General features: G+C 44.1%; 1 protein-coding gene across 6 annotated transcripts in view; it reads left to right on the plus strand.

Moving 5' to 3' along the window:
• Positions 1-20,185, plus strand: part of DPP6 (dipeptidyl peptidase like 6) — a 510,968-nt gene that overhangs the window by 468,342 nt on the left and 22,441 nt on the right. For all 6 annotated transcript variants that reach the window (XM_028749895.2, XM_028749897.2, XM_028749894.2 and 3 more), the window contains exons 11-16: positions 8,431-8,554; positions 9,621-9,659; positions 11,799-11,906; positions 13,034-13,125; positions 14,202-14,249; positions 15,356-15,474. In XM_028749895.2, the coding sequence (XP_028605728.2) occupies positions 8,431-8,554; positions 9,621-9,659; positions 11,799-11,906; positions 13,034-13,125; positions 14,202-14,249; positions 15,356-15,474 (530 nt within the window). The remainder of the gene's footprint in view (positions 1-8,430; positions 8,555-9,620; positions 9,660-11,798; positions 11,907-13,033; positions 13,126-14,201; positions 14,250-15,355; positions 15,475-20,185) is intronic.

The raw sequence follows: 20,185 nt of genomic DNA on the forward strand, positions 1-20,185 counted from the left end.
TAGACTAGGCTGCAGCCGGCTAGCCAGCTTTGTGGCTCAGCAATGATTTGAACCAGCAACTCCTTGCTGAGTCTATTACACCAGAACTGGAAAGGCTGTGCCACAATACAGTGGTGCCCCGCAAGACGAATGCCTCGCAAGACAGAAAACCCGCTAGACGAAAGGGTTTTCCATTTTTGAGTTGCTTGTTGGTGTAAAGCAGAGTTCCGTGCCCAGCAGAAGGATGAGGAGTACGTACTACATACTCTATATTGCTTTATTTACAGTTCAAAGCAGTTATATTACAGAAAAACATCTTGCCTCTGCCGGAGCAGATAATGCATCCTCTCTCCTCGACAGCTTGGAGAGAATCACACAGTGAAAAACAGGAAACCAGTGTACGTCACATCCAGTCTCCCTTTCCCGTGAGAAACTCCAACAGTACAGACTGTGGAATGTAAACACCTGTCTCGTGACAAGCCCTTTCGCTGCACAGTGAAGGAAAGCAGAAACCAACATCCTCCCCCTTTCTGTGAACATCACTGGGCAGCGTGTTCGTACAATATCAGTACAAACCCAACTTCTGCACATAGGTACAGTGTTGATCCCTTGACACAATCTTGGACAATACATCAGCAGGAATTTCATTACCTGGCATATAGGACACCGTTACGAGTCCCTTCTGAATACATTCCCTAGCATGCTGCAACTTTAATTGCAAGTGCTTCGTGCTTTGCTTACAACCTTTAGACTTCAGCAAAGCCAAACATGCTTTGTTGTCCTGGTAAACCTGGATTGGACATTTGACAGGAATTCTCATATCTTTGCACAATTGTATCAACCATTCACAATCCTTAAGTGAATAAGACAGTGCATTCAGTTCAGCTTCACAAGTACTTAAGCTAACTGTTGTTTGCTTCTTGCATGACCAATCAAACAGACCTTGATTGTACATGTAGCAAACTCCAGACGTACTTTTCCTGTCTGTAGTGTCACTTCCCAAACTTGCATCTGCAAATATTTCAAGACCACCAGACTTCTGATTGTTAAATCTCAGTCTGTAATGCATAGTGCCTTTCAAATACCGCGCTATGCGTTTCAGAGCTTTCCAATCCTTGACACTAGGATTGTTGACTTGTCTGCTTAGCAAATTACAGCTAACAGCAATGTCTGGTCTTGAACATCTGGCAATGAAGTTTAGCTTGCCTAGCACACTTCTGTATAGTGTAGTGTCAGAAAATGCTTCTTCAGTGTCATCTACCTGATAACCTGTTGTCATCGGTGTGTCTACAGGGTTAGCATCCATCAGGTTTAGTTTGCTTAACACATCAGCAATTTTCCGTGACTGGTGTACTAGAATGTTACCATCTTGATCTCTCTCTATTTCCAGAGATAGGTAGTTGTTTACCTCACCAAGATCTTTCATGTCAAAGTGCTCTTTCAGTTGAGCTAGGGCGTTATTGTACATTGCGACATCTTTCCAAAAGAATAATAAATCATCAACATAAAACAAACAGTACAGTTTCTTTTGCCCCTCCTCTTTGACAAATACACATGGATCAGCTTTCCCTTGCTGAAAACCTAGAGAAAACAATACTTCAGTGAGTTTTGTGTGCCAACACCGTGCACTTTGTTTGAGACCACAAAGGGATTTCTTCAGAGCACAAACAAATCCCTGTTTTACCTGTACGCCATCAGGTGGAAGCATATAAAGTGATTCATCTAGAGATCCGTACAGAAAAGCTGTATTAATATCATGGTGACTAATGTGTAGATTTTCCTCTGCAGCTAGCTTGAGCATAAGCCTAATGCTTTCATACCTCACTGTGGGTGAGTAGGTCTCATGATAGTCTTCACCTGGTACCTGTGCAAAACCTCTGGCTACCAATCTGGCTTTGTGTCTGACTATCTTGCCATTTTGATCTGTCTTCGCTTTGAAGACCCATTTGCTTCCAAGCAGTTTCATTCCTGGAACTACTGGAACTAGCTCCCATGTTTTGTTCCTTTCTAAGGAATCAAGCTCAGCCTTCATGGCATTTAACCATGGCTCAGCTTCCTTTGAATCCAAACCCTGGATTTCTTGGAAACTTGAAGGTTCAAATACCTTCTTGGAGCTTTTAACAGCTGTTACTGCTATCGTAGCAAATTCATCAGCAAATCTCTTTGGAGGTTTGCCTTTTGTGGCTCTCTGTGACCTACGAATTAGCCTTAAGTCTTCAACACTCTCCTCTTCCTTCTTAGGAGAAAAACGACCTATTGTGAACAATGGTTCCTCCAATTCTTCTCGATCAGAGCTTTCAGAGGGTCGCATAGAGGCTTTCGCACTCTTGAAATCCTCTGAATCACCCGATTCAGTTTCAGATTCAGACTCAGAACCTTCATCAGTGGGTGTGGGTTGTTGTGGTTGCTTTTGACTATCCTCAGTCTCATCACCATCATCAGGATAACATTGGAAAATTCCCACATTCTCCCCCCACTTTGCATTGTACTCAACACTTCTCGTGAGCTTAATTGTCTTAGAGTCAGTCATCATTATTCTGTAAGACCCTTTCTGATAACCTAGAAAGATACCATGCAATCCACGCTTGTCTAACTTGGAGTTTTGTGGTGAATGAACCCACATGTCAGAACCAAATATTTTCATGTGTTTGACGTATGGCTTCTTGCCAAACATCTTCTCATAGGGGGTACAACCAATCGCTGAAGATAACCTGCGATTGTAACTGTAAACAAAACACGAGAGAGATTCGGCCCAATAACTCTCTGGAAGATTGGCATCATGCAGCAAGGTTTTTAACCCTTGAAGCAATGTCTGATTTGCCCGTTCCGCAAGTCCATTCTGCCATGGCGAGCGAGGACTAGACAAATCGTGTTGAATTCCTTTCTCAGTCAGAAAAGCTTCAAACTGCTGAGAAGTGAATTCTCCCCCGCGATCACTGAAAAGAGTCTTTATCTTCTTACCATGCACATTTTCCAACCAAGCACAGAATTCCTTGAACCTAGGAAAAGCCTCTGATTTCTGCTTGAGATTGTACACAAAAATATATCTAGAAAATGCGTCAATGAGAACCATGAAGTACCTATTTCCACCCAAAGAGGGCGATAGTGGTCCAACCAAATCAGCATGAACAATCTGGTATGGTTCCGTAGCTTGCCTACTAGACACCTTACCTTTCGCAGCCATTTTCACCTTGTTTACTGCGCATGCTTTGCACTTCATGTGGTACTTGCAGGGTTTAATAGTCATACCTTCAACCAAGGCAGGCATTTTAGATACTGCCTCAAAATGCAAATGTCCAAATTTTCGATGAAAATCATGAATACATCCTGCATGCAAACTTTTGTTAGAATCTGCAATGCAACAAGTGTCATCCTGTACAACATCATCATAATACAAAACAAACAAACGATCAACATATTCAGCATGCAATTCATAGTCATTTTTCTTTGTGATGATGCACTTTTTGTTCTTGAAGGACACGTCAATGTTCCGCTCATTTAGCTGTCCAACGCTGAGAAGATTATGTTTGGCGTCTGGCACGTAAAGGACATTCTGTATCGATAAGTCCAAACTTTGAAGAACAACAGTTCCGTAGCCTTTACTGGGAATAGTGTGGTCATCCGCCTGGTGAATCGCACCTTCCTGCGGTGTAAAAGACACAAACAGTCTTTTATCATTGCACATGTGGTGGGTCGCCGCTGAATCAACAACGAAGAAAGATTTAGACGTCTTCTGGACCTCTGCAACCTTTGGAGTGAAGCGTGAAACCATAGCCTTGTGCTGCGTTGTCCTAGACACCGGACCTTTGCCTTTGCCTCGGCCTTTTCCACGCGATGAGCTTTCGCTGCGCTGCTCTGTCTTGGCCCTGGGATATCTGCATTCCCTCTTCATATGGCCTAGACGTCCACACGAGTAGCATTTCACTGCCTTCAAAGCTTTGGCGCCATCTGGTGGTTCCACTGCACTATGGGATGACGTCTGTGAAGACTCCCCCTTGCCCATGCAGCTAGCACCCCGGCGATCTGCTTCATTTAAAACCACGGCAGTAACAAAGTCCACTGTTAGCTGAGCTGTTGGCTGCACAGCAATCTGGGTTGCAACAGACTCCCAACCTGAACCCAAAGATTGTAGTATCATGAAAGAATACACAGCCTCTGGAAAGTTGAGTCCTCTCTGTTGCAGCTCATGTCTCAGATTTTGCATCTCCATCAGATGTAAACGCACATCTGCACCTTCAGCAAGAGCCATATTATGCAGCTTGTTAAAGTAAAACATAGTAGATCCAGCTTCTGTCCTTAAGTGAGCCTCTCTCAAAGAGTCCCAAACTTCTCTGGCTGAGGTCTTATCACGCAATAGACAGAGCTCTTCTGGGGATACTATCAATGTAAGTGTTCCCCGTGCTTTGGAATCCTTAGCTTTCCATGCATCTGTAACTGGAGCTGGGGGGGTTTCTGTAATCACCTCAAACAAACCCTCTTTCCGCAGAATTGCCTCTGCATACAGAACCCAGTCCGCATAGTTTTTCTTGTTGAGCTTAGGAATCCCACAAGCATCCTGAAGGGCCATCATGACTCTGGCATTAGCCTTCAGCGTTATATATGCTGCTTTAAATCTTGCTGCGTCACTGCTGCAGCTGCTTCATTCCAAAAGCGCACTTAAAAGTTACTTTCGATTTCCCCAACATAGTAACTTGTGCCTGGGAGCCTTTTGCGTATTCCCGGCAAAACGGCTTTAAATGTTCAAAGTCCAGCCATAAAGCCATTAACTAGAAGCTGGCAGGCTGCCCGGAGCAGTAGCACATACCTCATCAATCATGTTTACGCGCAGAGCAGATTCCGATCCGATCTGTCCCTCTGCATTCCGATGCTTTGCCGGCACTCCGATTCGACTTCTGGGCCCATAACCACGTGTTGGTGTAAAGCAGAGTTCCGTGCCCAGCAGAAGGATGAGGAGTACGTACTACATACTCTATATTGCTTTATTTACAGTTCAAAGCAGTTATATTACAGAAAAACATCTTGCCTCTGCCGGAGCAGATAATGCATCCTCTCTCCTCGACAGCTTGGAGAGAATCACACAGTGAAAAACAGGAAACCAGTGTACGTCACATCCAGTCTCCCTTTCCCGTGAGAAACTCCAACAGTACAGACTGTGGAATGTAAACACCTGTCTCGTGACAAGCCCTTTCGCTGCACAGTGAAGGAAAGCAGAAACCAACACTTCGCAAGACGAATTTCCCTATGGGCTTGCTTCGCAAGACGAAACATCTTGCTAGTCTTGCGATTTTTTCCCCGCTCCCCCCCCTTTTTCTAAGCCGCTAAGCCGCTAATAGCCTTTTAGCAGCTAAGCCGCTAAGCCTTTAATAGCCGCTAAACCGCTAATAGCGCTAATCCGCTAAGCCGCTAATAGGGTTGCTTTGCAAGACGAAAAAACCGCTAGACGAAGAGAATCGCGGAACGGATTCTTTTCGTCTTGCGAGGCACCACTGTAATGCCATGCTAAGGCTGGAATCCTGTGCATGCTTGGCTTGGAAATAAATCCTACTGAACTCTTCTGAGTAGAACATGAATTGGATCATACTGACCCACAAGTATAGCTCTACACACCTACTTACCCCAAATGTATACTATGCCTGTCGAATTGCCATTTCCAGGGTGGTTACCATACCTAATGTCACCTGTGCCATAACGTCAAATGTTTGCTCCATTCTGACCTCCATTTCTGACCTTTATTTTTTATTACTGTTATCATTTATTAAATTTGTATCCACCCCTTCCAAAGGAGCCATGGGCAGCAAACAGCAAAAATGTTAAAACAGTGAAATTTAAGATTAAATGTTTAGCGCTGTGATTCTAAATACCGTAGTTTTTTTAGTTTGAAAATGAATTCTTTTGAAAGCAGTGGGATTTCATGTCAGGGTAACCTTATGGAAACGATGCTTATCTTCTTCGAAACCCCTGATTAACGAAAAGCTTTGGATACCCTCCAGGGTAGTTGAATCAATGAGCTTGTGCTGTTTAGTGTGTCCAGTATATTGCTAAGGTTAATTATCTGCACTCTGTGGAGTATATTATAGGTCTCAGATTTAATTTAGCACGTTCAAAGCTCACCTTAAAGTCTGCTCAGATGACCTAGGCATTCAAAGGTTAACTATTTAGACATGACTTAGAACTATTTATAAAATACATAGTCCTCAGAATGGTCCAGAATATATGCTGAAATGAGCTCTAATCTCAGACTGAGCAAAGAACAATGTTTAATTCTGAGTTTATAATCTCTGACATTTGCATCCAGTTATTGGGGAGCCTGAGCCTTTGAATAACAATTACTGGAAGACACAATTGTGCTCATGGTCTTCCTATAGGCATCTGCTTAGCTACTACGATAACAGAATGCTAGACTAGATAAGTCTTTGGTCTGATCCAGCAGGACTCTTTTTATGTTCTGAACCACTCCTCTGCCATGTGGGTCTCATCCACTGTAACCATTAATCCAACTGAAAATAAATCATATTGAACCAGAAAGTAATATATCATCACCATCATAATTACACAAACCGTACGATCTGGTCCAACATATTCCTCGTGCAAGATTTGGAATCCCTGGTTCTCATCAGTCGTCATCAAACCCTTAGTTTTGTGACCCAGTTTTGGATTGTCTGAATGCCTCTCTCTACTTCGATTAAAAAACAACAACACACCACCAAGTTCAAGAAAAGACATAAATATAGCCATCACACCATGTTGGAAAACTTCCTGATTCCAGCTGCTTTGGGTTTCTAGAAGGCGTAGGAGACAACAATTTGTCCTACTTTCACATTGATTCTTAAATTGTGCAAGCTTGTTATCAATGGCCACTCGCCGTGACAGCTGTGCCTCCATAGTTGGAAGCAGCATGTTTTTAGTTGGTGGAACTGCAAGAGAGGAGGGTGCTGTTGTGCTCAGATCCCCCTTACAGGTTTCCCACAGACATCTGGGTGGTCCCTGTGAGAACATGATACTGAACTACATGGGCCACTTGCCTGAACCAGCAGGTTCTCCTTATGTCCTTATATTGTGTTCTTAATGCTGTCGGAAGGAGTTTTCCATTCTCTGCTTATTTTAGTTTTATTAACAAAAGGAAAACAAGCTGTTTTTCTAGAGCAGTGGTTCTCAATTAGCTTGCTGTTGTTTAGTTGTGTCCGACTCTTTGTGACCTCATGGACCAGAGCACACCAGGCACTCCTGTCTTCCACTGCCTCCTGCAGTTTGGTCAGACTCATGCTGGTAGCTTCGAGAACACTGTCCAACCATCTCATCCTCTGTCATCCCCTTCTCCTTGTACCCTCAATCTTTCCCAACATCTGGGTCTTTTCCAGGGAGTCTTCTCTTCTCATGAGGTGGCTAAAGTATTGGAGTCTCAGCTTCAAGATCTGTCCTTCCAGTGAGCACTCAGGGCTGATTTCCTTCAGAATGGATAGGTTTGATCTTCTTGCAGTCCATGGGACTCTCAAGAGTCTCCTCTAGAACCGTAATCCAAAAGCATCAATTCTTCAGTGATCAGCCTTCTTTATGGTCCAGCTCTCACTTCCATACATCTTAGCTCAATTAGCTAAGTATTGCTAATTCAAAAGCCAAGCTTTTGAAAACATTGATGCCTCCATGGTACCAACTGTGAACCACTGCCCTAGAGAATATGCTGGTGCCAAATTGTCATGTGAAAGAGAGGGAGAGAAAAAATGTTTATGATACTGAATTTCTAGTGCACCGTTATATTTCCCAAACTTCAAATGCTAGGCATGGGCAACTCAGTTCTTCTGCCCTGCAGCAGAATGCTTGTGCTCTGTCTTCTTATTTTGCTGGATAATCAGATCGTCTTCATCCTTCTGAGTCCTTCCTCCTCTGCATGCACAGCAAATCCTTTCCAGAATGCAAGCGATTTCTCCGGCGACGCAGCACATTAATCCCAACGAGAGCAACAACTCCTTTATACATATTTTATGGCAAACAAATGAACTCATAAAAATTTTATGGACTGTACACACTGTGAAAAGTCATTGTCTTATAATTTAAAGATGACTTTGACCTGTGCATTCCACTTGAATATGATAATGTTGCATGATTTGTCAGTCTTACAACTGCGACACTCATTCATTATCAAGTCATTTACCCCTTTCTTAGCTCAAGGGGGAGAAGTGGCACGCTGCATGCCTCGAGAACATAAAAAAGCAATAAGCAGGCAAGGGCCTGATTATGATGTAGGTAGTATGGGAATTCAGACGAAGTTCAAAGAGAGGAACACAAAAATGAATCCTGGACTTGTTACAATCATGCCATATTGTAGTCTCATTCTGCATCAAGTTTATTAATAGTCCACATTCCAAAAACAAATATTTGGGTCTGTACAGTGAAGGGAAATTGTGTTCTAAGTACATGTAAGAGTAGCACTCACATGCCTTCATTTCTTTTTAGGGAGTACTATATAACCATGGTGAAGTGGGCAACCAGTACCAAAGTTGCAGTAAACTGGCTGAACAGGGCACAGAATGTTTCTATCCTGACTCTCTGTGATGCAACAACTGGAGTCTGCACAAAGGTATTCATTTTTATTTACCTGCAGCATGTATCGTCCACGTGCAACATAAAGTTCTCAGGGCAGCTTACAAGTAAAACAAGTTGAATGTTCAATAGTAGTATCAGTGTTTTGATGCCAGGCAGTTGAGCACCCGTAGCTTTTCGTTTGGCGTTTGTAGCCTGCACCAATTTTTTGAAGCCTGAAAAAGGTGAGCGACCCGTGGTACATTTTGTGTGCATTGAAAGCAAAAGATGCATGCAACTGGAATTGAAATAGGAAACTCCCTAGTTTCCCAGGGACAGATGTGAAGCTAACTGGCCCATAATTTCCAGGATTCCCCCTGGATCCCTTTTTAAAAGTGTGCCAATTGGGCCAGTACTCTTCAGTCTTTTGAGACTCAGGGTCCAGCTTTAATTCAAACATGGATTTTGGAACTCATTTCTTAAATTTTTCACTATGCATTTGTATGGTGGTAGTGCTCCTGTTTCAGCCTACCTTAGATCAGTCAGCAACCTGCTATTACGTTCAGACCCACCAGCTGAAGACTTAGGTCTTTCGGGTGGTTGTGTAGGTGTGGCATACGGCCACCCCCTCCCCCATGCAGTGATGTAATATAGGAGCCAACTTAGACCTCCATGCAAAAGCTCCACCTGATGCAGGCCATGTTACTCATCATTATTCATCTCCCACACAAAAATTGGGATGGGGAGAAATTTGACACTCAGGATCCCCACTCAAACAGGTGTTCATATGTTGCCTGGGGCATAGCTTGGCTCAGGTGTGTGGTAGAAGGGGGGATTTCAGTGTTCACCCACCAAGCAAAACCCTGGGCTGCTTACAAACAATGTGAATAATTATCCGCTTACTGTTACTCACATAGATTACTGCCATGCTTTAAACACATTCACTTGTTTAATCAAGAGCAAAGGCCTTTCAAGTTGCCTGCTCATAAATCATGCTCAGATGGGCTCCTCTGTTCTTTCTCAGCCATTGTTGGAATTGAGTCAAATAGCTTTCTGCCCTGATGAGCAAAGTATAATAGATGCAAACTACAGTATAATATTTTAATTATGTTGCTTTGTTTCAGAAACATGAAGATGAGAGTGTAGCCTGGCTGCACAGACAGGTAATAGTGGTCTCTCCTTAATAAAAGGTTCCACACTCAAAAGCAATAGAGCAGAACCACAAAGGGGCAAATTGAGAGATGCAAACACACACTTCAATACATAGGAACCTACCTTTCTATAATAAAGCTACTCTTTGTCTAGGGATGCTAACTTTGTGCACTTGTGTTAGACGCAGCAAAAGAGATGGAAGAGTTGGTTGGAAAAACGGTTGACTGCCAGCGTACACTTCAGCAGAGGCCTTCTTGAGAGTGGGCTTGTTAAGTTGTGGGTGGGCATATCAGACGACACAGCGATTCTTCAAACAGCTCTTGTTTATTCCGGGGCCAGAACAAAACTGAGCTGAAGGGCTCAGTCAGCTTGCTTATATAGAGCTCCAGAACAACCTAACTGTAGCAACTTTCTAAAACTATCCAGTCACTGAACGTCACTTTCGATCCTTCATTTGCATACAAACTATCCAATCACTGAACGTCACTTTCGATCCTTCATTTGCATAACTATCTACATATCCCCCTGCTGGCCCAGGGTGAGAACTTCAGTACATAACAGGGCTGCTGCAGGCCCAGGAGAAAGTAGACTCTAGTCTATGAAGCTTATGCCATAATAAAGGGGTTCTTTCCCCCCCAGAGCACTAAGTCATCAGGGGCACTGGGGTGGGGTAGGGAGATGTTCAAACTGGAAGATGGACTGCCCTGCCTGAAAACAGGGCAGGTTTCCTCAGCCAAACAGCTCTTGGTTCTGAACCATGATTAGCAAAAGCCCATGGTTCAGAGTAATTATTATTGGTGTTGACATTGAGTCAATCAGAATGCCAGCATTTTGCGAGAGGAAGGCATGTAGACAGATAGCAAAGTCTGGATCAGCTGTTCCAGCTTAGTTGGTAGCCTTTGGCAGAAACAAAGCATTAAGCTGTGTCCTCTTTTAACAGAAATCTATACGATTGGTGCCTTCTAGCTGTTTCTCTGTAGGCCATTGTATGCGCCTGTGATTTTTTGTTTTAACTGTGCAAAGGGATAATATATTTGAACATCAAAGTGCTGCGATGCCCAAAATCTCCTGAGGGTTATTTCTCTTGATCAGAGTCACAGAGCCGCTTCTCAATGAACAGCAACAGCAGAAGCCTTTGGAATTGCAGGGCTTCAAGATTCTAAGGATCAGCCAGCTCAGTTGTATGCTGTTTACAAGATATAGCCCTAGAACCTGGAAGGAGCTCCCTGCTACCTTACTACGGCTCTTGTCAGGGGCTCCTGGGTATGACCTGTGAATGCTAAGGCATAGTTTAGTGGGACTAAATGTGCTCAGGTGTAACAAATACTGTAGCTTGTTAAGGATGCTGAGAGTTATTCAATTCAGAAACCCCTGTTCCCCTCATGGGGCTACAGCAGGGGTCACTGTCCCTCAGACCTTGTGGGGGGCTGGAATATATTTGGGGGGGGGAATGAATGAATTCCTATGCCCCACAAATAACCCAGAGATGCATTTTAAATAAAAGGGCACATTCTACTCATGTAAAAACACGCTGATTCCTGGACCGTCTGCGAGCCAAAGGCGATTGGGCCGAATTCGGCCCCCCAGGCCTTAGTTTGCCTACCCATGGGCTACAGTTTCCAGAGTTCCCTGGGAATAGGGATGGGTTGTTAGACCATGCTGGGAATTGCAGCTCTGTGGGGGAAATAAGGGGTCTCCTAAAAACTCTCAGCACCTTTAGCAAACTGCAGGTCCCAGGGATCTCTGTGGGAAGCTGTGACTGCTTAGTGCTTTAAATTGTATAGTACAGATGGGACCTGAGTTTCCAAGGACAGAGCAGGCAGGCAAGTCAAGCATATAAAGAGAAGCAGGTCAGTTTATTTTGCATCTGGAAAGGGGAGCAACCAATCAAGGGAGGAGGGCGTTGTGGACCAAAGCAAAGGGCTGATAAAGCTGCAACCTGTGCCCACAGTGTTTTGCACAAGGATAGCCTCATTTTCACTGAGCTGGATTTCAGCCGCAATCCTAGAAGATACATGGTTTGAATCCACATGTGGCTGAAGGAGCCTGGCAGAAGGATGGGACTGGCACGGTTGCTGTCTTGAGTGGTTTATTTCAAGATTCATGAATATTTATCTGTGCATTCATTTGCAACTGCTTGGTATTTGCAGAACGAAGAGCCCGTCTTCTCCAGAGATGGCAGGAGGTTCTTCTTTGTCCGAGCCATCCCTCAGGGAGGGAGAGGCGAGTTTTACCACATTACCATGTCTTCATCGCAGGTGAGACAAAGCTCGGCTGCTGCTAAACGCCTTTTTGGGTGTGGGTGAAAAGTAATTTACCAAGAATATTGGCTCTCTGGATGTTGTTGGACTCCAGCTCTCATCAGCCTCTGGCAGCATAGCCAGTGGTCATGGATGATGGGAGTTGTAGTCCAACAACATCTGGAAGACCACAGAATCCCCACCCCTGTAACACACTTACATTGGCAGTTTTGACGATATAACAAGTCAACACCTAGACATATCACATGCAAAGCATTTCCAAGAAAATGTGCATCTGTTGAAGACAATGACATCTGAGTACTGTAGTGGGTTGATACACAAACAGTGTTTTGCAGGAAATCCTGTGGCTGGCTTGCTGTCAGTGGAATCTGCTGGCACTGATACAAAAGGGGTTTAAATGAAAAACATAATTTGCAGACCAAAGAAAGAAGGATTGATGGGCGACAACCAAAGAAAAATGAACTGGTCTCCTTTGATGGAGAATTGGGCTGAGGAACAGCTGTAGCCCCGCAGAGTGAGCAGGTTTGACTGGGTTGCACAGAGAGTGGATAGGAGGCTCCTTTGGGTGTGAGCACTGAGGGCTTAGGGTACAGGGTGGGTTAGATCCCCTTAGAAGAAATCTGTATGTTTTTCAGATGCAACTTCTATGACCCTGAAACGAGCATCCATTTGTAGCCAAAGTGCTGGACTTAAGCTAGGGAGAAGGGGCTCAGATTCCCACTGAAACTGTAGGCCAGTCGCTGTCTTTCAATAGAGGCTGCCTCACAAGGTTGTAGCCACCTTGAGCTCTTTGGAGAAAGAGTGAGACAGAAGGGCAATAAGTAGAGTTTCCCGGTCAGACTCGGCTCATCTGTCTCTGCTTCATCTTCACCACTTTTGGAGAGGCTTCAGAAGCCCCATGGCACAATTTGAGAAATTCTGAAATATGGCTATCCCAAGCATGAATTTGGCTCAATTTATTATTTTCACTTCTAGGAGGACAGAAGAAGAATAAATTAGTGTCTTTTAAAAAAAATGCATCAGGAAAACTTGCTCTGAAGAAAATAATGCAGATATATGTTTGATCATTGTTAGAACACCTTGCTCTATGTTTTGAAATTCATCTCTTCCTCCTTTCTCGGCAGCCCAACAGCAGCAGCAATGATTTACAGTCCATCACATCGGGTGACTGGGATGTGACCAGGATTTTGGGATATGAGGAAAGGCACCATAAAATGTAAGGAACACCAAATCGTGTCAAGTCAGCTTCCATGTCTTAGAAGTTTCAGTTGACAGCACTGCAAGGGTAACTGGATTAGTGGAGCGCTTATGTGTGACCCAGTGGGCATTGCTCTGGATTGAAACCTGTGATATTAATGTGCTTAAATACAGAAGCTAGGCTTCCCTCGCATTACTCTGGTAAGTATAAGAGTCTCCTCTGTGAAATGGGCGTAAGCATAAGAATCAGAGTATTATTGTGAGGATGCTCCTGTCCAAAGTTTTACCAACTAAAATGATTCATACTACTGTGGAATAAGTAACTTTAGGACAGCCGCTTAAGGAGCATTTTGGATATATCTTGCTTGGCCTTTGGCTTACTGCTATGCGCATAAACTAGTCCTAATCAAAATTTATATTGATTTCTAGTTTTTCCAATGTAAAAAGAGTATTCAAAGACATTCAATGCTGCTTCTCGGGGGTGGGGGCTGTCATATTGCAAACATGGAATCTCTGAAGCATTTGGGTGCCTTTTAATCCAGCCTTTTTTTTTTTATAGAACATCCGTTTAAAACCAGTACAATGGACAGCTCTTTTTCTGTTGCTTTGTATAACTGATGAATAATAAAATTTCTTTAGAAATTTTCATCTGACAGCTGGAAGGCTGGGCTAATTTTGTGTATTTAATTGCATGTAGCTAACGATTTTGACAAATGTGTGTTCAGCTGCATTTGGTGAACATATTGCATTTTCTTTTAAAGTTCTTTCCAAATGTGGACAGGCAGTGGTGAAAATCATGTAGACGTGAAAATCATGAGCTTTAGGGGGAAAGCCCCCCCCCATAATTTTGCCTCTTTTTTTCTGTTCATTTTACCATTCCAAACTTGCAGCCACAGGAAGAGAGACTCTCTTTTAAACAAAACAAAAACTGGAATTAGAACTTAAAAGGCATCAGAAGAATGTTTCTAGGGTGCAAGGAGTCCATGGGGCATATCTCTTCCACCTTTCTTCTGAATAGTTTGTGCCTATGCAGATAACCCAGATGAAATACTGCTCTCAAAAATCTGGTTATAATCTATGTGCATTTTATTCTAGCTATTTCCTCAGCACAGAAGAGTTACCAAGGACACGACATTTATACAGGTATGATTTATTTTCATGGAAGAAACAATGTCCAGACTTTTCCTTGAAAGAGGTTGTTATCAGTTCTTCTTACACCTGAGCAAATTCAGTGCAAAGTAAGCCTAAAGAAGATACATGGAATTGTGTCACAGAAGTGGGGGAGGACTCAGTTTCCCAAAAGAGCAATCAGTTTCCCAAAAGATTTACAAGTGGTTTTCCCGCAGCCACGCCGTCCTTCTGACCATTGCTCCGCTCCCCTGGCTGTCATGGAGCCTGCTGGGTTCTACCAAACCCAGATTCAAATTCTGGCCTATCCACGGCGGCCTGAGGGGGGCGGGGCATCCGGAGCGGACCGAATCGAAGCAGGCTTCACTCTGGTCTGCTCCAGTAGAACAAAAGAGGGGCCGGACCTGCATAGTTGAAAAGTAACGAAGAGATAAATGCTTGAAATGGTACTGGAGGAAAAACATTTTCAAATGATAATAGTGCTGATAAAGCAATAAAATTCCCAGGTGGTGACCAACTTTCTTAGGGGCATAAGACCAAGGCTCTGCTGTCACAGCAACTATCGCTTTTGGAAGGTATTTTCCAGTACTGTTTAGAAGCCTCTTCTTTTGCTTCCTTTGGTTTTTGATGCTGCCGACACTCCTCTGCAGGTGCGTGATTTGGGGCAATTTCCTGCTTCCCAACAGGAGGAGGCGTCACCCACCAGCAGAGGAAACGGGGGCCTGCCAGATTCTTCAGATGGGGATGTGGGGGGTGGGCTGGATTAGGAACATAGGAATCTGCCTTATGCTATCTTTCTCAGTGTTGCCTACACTGGCTGGCAGCAGCAGCTCTCCAGGGTTTCAGGCAGGGGTCTCTTCCAGGTTTACCTGGAGCTGCAAGGCCTTCTGCATGGGAAAGGGATTCTCCTGACCACTGAGCCACGGCCATTTCCCAGTTCTAAAAACCAAAGCTGCTGTGGACTAGACCATCACACCATGCCCAGGGGCAGCTGCAGCCCCTAAACACCTGGTTGAGAAAGCACCCAACTCTGTCCAAAGTCCTGCCATCACAAATCCACATGCCTGTTCTAAGCAGCGCCAACAGAATAATCAGACGTGTTGTTTTCTCCTCTTTCTCAGTGCCAGCACTAAAGGGCCCTTCAACAGGCAGTGCCTCTCTTGTGACCTGATAAACAACTGCACGTACTTCAGTGCATCCTTCAGCCACAACATGGCCTATTTCATCCTGACCTGCGAAGGTAGGATTCTCGTATTGTTCTATAACCATGCGGCAAAGCAGGCCACCTTATTAATAGTGCCGAAAAGGAATCACTCTATAGCTGTACAAGGCTTTAAAAGCAGCCAAGCGTGGCTGACTGGGCCAGATACCCCCAACCAGGTGGTCTCCAGGTGTGGCTGGAATACAGCTCCCACCATCCTTGGGTGCGTGTCAAGATGCAGGGCAGCACACAAGAAGCAGAGTCTTTCAGTGCAGTAAATTCTGTATTCAAGAAAACGGCACACAACACTCCCGGCAGGTCCTGCCCCTATAGAGCAGTTGCCAGGACTGATGGCCCCCGCCTTCAACCCCCTCTAAGGCTCCTCCCCTGCCAGATGTTTCCCAAGCAGTCTCAAACTGTGTCTGGGTACCTGTAATCTCTGTTCTGCTCTGCACATCATTCCACATGCCATGTTCCACAAGGCAGCAGGGAAGCTGGTCACAGTAAGAGAGGCAGACTCCCTATATTCTCTGCTTCAGCCTCTGAGTCTGAGCCGCTCCCTGTCACAGGCTCTCCTTGCTCACTAAACCCCGTTGCCTCTTCAGCATCCAAAAACCACCACCCCACTCTTCTCCCTCTGATATCTCCTCAGTGTCCCACCACCAATCCCTTGGCTCTGAGCCTTCCTCCTCTGGGGTGTCCCTTGGGGGTTCCCCAGCTGGTGCCTCACACCATTCCTCGTCATCCAGCCAGTCCCTGCCACTGCATGACCTTGGTGGCTGGGCTTGATGGGAGCCAAAGTCCAGGTATCTGAAGGGTACCTGCTTGAGGAAGGCTGGACTAGGCAGCCAGCTGCTTCCAGGATATATGATGTAAAACACTGGTAATGAGATCTGGGCTAAGCAGCCATTGCTCCTTCGCTTCCTCTCCCCACCCTGCAACTCCATCAAGCATTAAGCCAGATGGAAACAAGGCCCCTGCCAACCCTTCCATTGTAGAACAGCTGTTTGTGGACCTCTCAGCTTCTGGAATTTGCTGCCATAAGAAATGAGGAAAGCCACAATAAACATTTGCCTGCTTTCAAGACAACCTGGCTTGGACAGACTTTCAGCTTTCTCATCATTTTAGCAAGCAAAATTGATACACTTTGCTAGATGCTGTAGGGCTTGGAGACGAAGGTTGCAGTTTTACTTGAGAGTATATCCTGTTGAATTCAGTGGGACTTATTTCTGATTAAACATGTATGGTGCAGGGTTGTAAACGTTCAGGTTGCAGCAGGGTCTCTGTAACGCGCAGCAATGTAAAGGAGGGGAGCTGAAAGCTCTTGGATGTTTGCTCAAGGCAATGTGAATGTGTTGTTTTGATTCCTTGTTTCTCACCCATGTCACCATCGAACTTGTTAGAATTAAATATCACCGTTGAACTTGTTAGAATTAAACCTTGCCGCAAGCTTGGCATTTATAGACTCTGCCCTGCAGCTACAGATCTAAAGCTCTTTAAAGTATTTCCTGCAGAGTTCATTTATTCTCTTTTTACCCTGTTGGATATGCCTGATAGATATAGTACATGTGTCTTTAAGAATAATATTTAATAATAATAAAGCTGGAACATGAGGCATGCCAGTTATTAAGAGCTGATTCACAGTTATTTACATGCTTTCTCCAAAGCAGAGCAAAACCGGATAGCTGTGCCGGCCCATTAGATTATTATACAGGATCTAGCTGCAGGGAGACACAAGCAAGGCTTCACATCACCTGCCTTTGAGGAGATACACCTAATGTTCCCCCTTTTAAAAATGTTCTTGAATATCCTACCTGAGGAAGTGTTCTGTGTAACTCACATGTCTTGCATCTAGCTTTATTAATATGGACCGACTATAATAAAGGTATTGCTTTTCAGATACGGTGAATATAGTTCTCAAAGACCTAAATGTTAACCTGATTTTGGTAAATGTCGTAAGTTTCTGACATTTTCCAATGGTCTTGTTACTGGTAAATATCCTTCATGTCTGTACCTACAGCCGCACTTTGAAAAGTGCAAATGAGCCAGAGCTAATTGCAAAGTAAAGGTAAAGGTAAAGGGACCCCTGACCATTAGGTCCAGTCATGACCAACTCTGGGGTTGCAGCGCTCATCTTGCTTTATTGGCCGAGGGAGCCGGCGTACAGCTTCTGGGTCGTGTGGCCAGCATGACTAAGCCACTTCTGGCGAACCAGAGCAGCGCACGGAAACACCGTTTACCTTCCCGCCAGAGCGGTACCTATTTATCTACTTGCACTTTGACGTACTTTCGAACTGCTAGGTTGGCAGGACCAGGGACCGAGCAACAGGAGCTCACCCCATCGTGGGGATTCGAACCGCGACCTTCTGATCGGCAAATCCTAGGCTCTGTGGTTTAACCCACAGCGCCACCCGCGTCCTTTAATTGCAAAGTACCAGCATAAAATAAAGTATTGACAGGCCAGTGCATTGACGCAGTGATAAACAAGCAACTCAGAAACCTCTGTGTGACAGAATTCCCCCTCTGCTCATCCTGTCGAGAACTGAGCAGTGCATTAACATGCTTCCCTGGGAGGGATTATAGCTTGCCGTTTACACATTAAGTCACTGAATGTGTTAACTGTTCCGGCCAAGATTATTCCCTTCCAGAAGGCTGATTATGAAGATGTCCTTCTCCCCCACCACCACCTCCTTCTTTGTGTAGTCCTCCAGCACAGAAATGTAATTAGTGCTGGGGGGCAAGTTGTGACCTTTTGCCACTTTTCCTGTGGCTCGGGAAGCGTAAATTAGTTTCTGATGTTTTAGAGCACAGCCAGACTAAATCAGTCTTTTGCACATGGCCATCTTTTGCATTTATTTGCTGGTCCCTCTTTCCAGAGGACTAGTACCCTTAATTCTGAGTGATGGTCAGGTCATAAGCCTCCGCTGTGCATGGCTCATGTTAACTCTTTGAGAGGGAAAAGTAATTCGTTCCCTTTCATTAAAGCAGTACTTTAAAACACAGGGCAGATCGGAGGTCTCCTGCCCCCAAACCCCAGGCTTCACAAACGCAGCTCCTCCAGATTAAAAGTAGGATACTATTAACTCACTTAATTTTTTTCTCTTAAGAGAACATCTGTTCTGTCACCCTTTAACAACATAGTTATTAAAGTAGGCTGTGATTAATTCAAATTGTCACTTGTGCGGATGTCGGCATTAAGTTTCTGTTTCCTCTGAGCAGACCAATCGTTTGTATGTTATAAAATACTTCATTGTGGTGTGAAGCACCATTAATTTAACATAAATTACCCTTAATTGTTCGCTGACGTGAAAGACAAATAAATAAAAGGAAATGGAGAAAAGCGATTGGCGGCTTCTAGTTTAACGGTGACTTTTACATGGAGTGAAGGTTGGCCGTTGTGCCTCCGTTTAATTGACCAGAACAGATGGTTCTGCAGCGCAGCAGTTTTGCCTCCTTACTGTACTTGCAAATATTTAGGAAAGGGGTATGGCAGAGCGCACAGGTACTGAGCTGTGCAATTCATCTTGAGGCAAATAATTCACCACGGAGTTCTCCAGCTAGCTAGAGCTGAATTACATAACATGGTAATAACTACTCTGAGAGGCAAGTTAGGTTGCTTCCAGACAGCTTGTTTATTGAGCATTCGGCCTATTTTGTTTGCACAAGGTTTATAAGGAGGTTAGATGATGGTGGCTACGTACTGATATTAATTCTGATTTGTTTGTGGGGAGGTTAGATGACGTATCAGTCGCTATCCCACATTTTCCAATGCATTTCCACATCACTTTCTGTATACAGGCAATGGCTCTTTTGCACGGGGGTTACATTCCTGACCCCTGATTGTATTGGCAAAGTGCGTATAAGTGCATTAGGTCCCGTTCCACCACCTTCCGGGTTGCAGCGGTGCATGCAGTCATGAACATATTGGACCAGCCTAAAACGATCAAGGCCTGTACTGTAAAAAAATAATAATCTAATTTTATGGGAAAGCAGTTTTGTTGTACAACAGCTGCAAAGCAACTTGTGCTGCCTGTATTTCCTGGTTTATGATCGAGGTCACATCCACACCATACTTTTAATGCACTCTTATACCACGTTAACAGTTGGGACTTCCTCCAAAGTATCTGGGAATTGTAGCTTGTTATAAGGATGCTGACCTCACCCAGAGCTACGATTCCCAGCACCCTTAAACTTCAGTTCCCAGGATTCCCCATGACTGCTCAAGTGGTATAAGAGCGCTTTTAGTGTATGGTGTGAATGCGGCCCAAATCTCAACCAAAAATTGTGACCGTCTGGCCAGTACCCTTGGTGTAAGAGATAGTGACTGGATTAGGGCTACCAAGTCAACTTGGTGGCTGAGTGGAGATTTGAAGATGGTTCAGCCTGGGTCAAATCCTGAAATACCGTAAAAATCCCTGAAACGAGAAGTAATCAAGTAGAAATATTATCTTATGGAAATAAACAAAATAATATAAATCAAAAAGTTTAAAATTAGAATTAGAAAAACCTAAAATTGAACAAAGCCTTAACGGGATGCCGGCTATAAACCTCATTTCACTGAACTATTCAGTTTCCTCAGAAGGAAATAGAGAAATCATAAACCTTAAATGACCAAAATTGTTCAATTTTATGTTCAATTTTAGGTTTTTTCCCATAAGATAATATTTCTAGTCGATTACTTCTCGTTTCAGGGATTTTCACGGTATTTCATTTGTTTTGTCTAATTTCCCGGTTCTATGACTGTCTCTTT

This window comes from Podarcis muralis, chromosome 12 (assembly GCF_964188315.1).
Source record: "Podarcis muralis chromosome 12, rPodMur119.hap1.1, whole genome shotgun sequence".
Lineage (NCBI taxonomy): Eukaryota > Metazoa > Chordata > Lepidosauria > Squamata > Lacertidae > Podarcis > Podarcis muralis.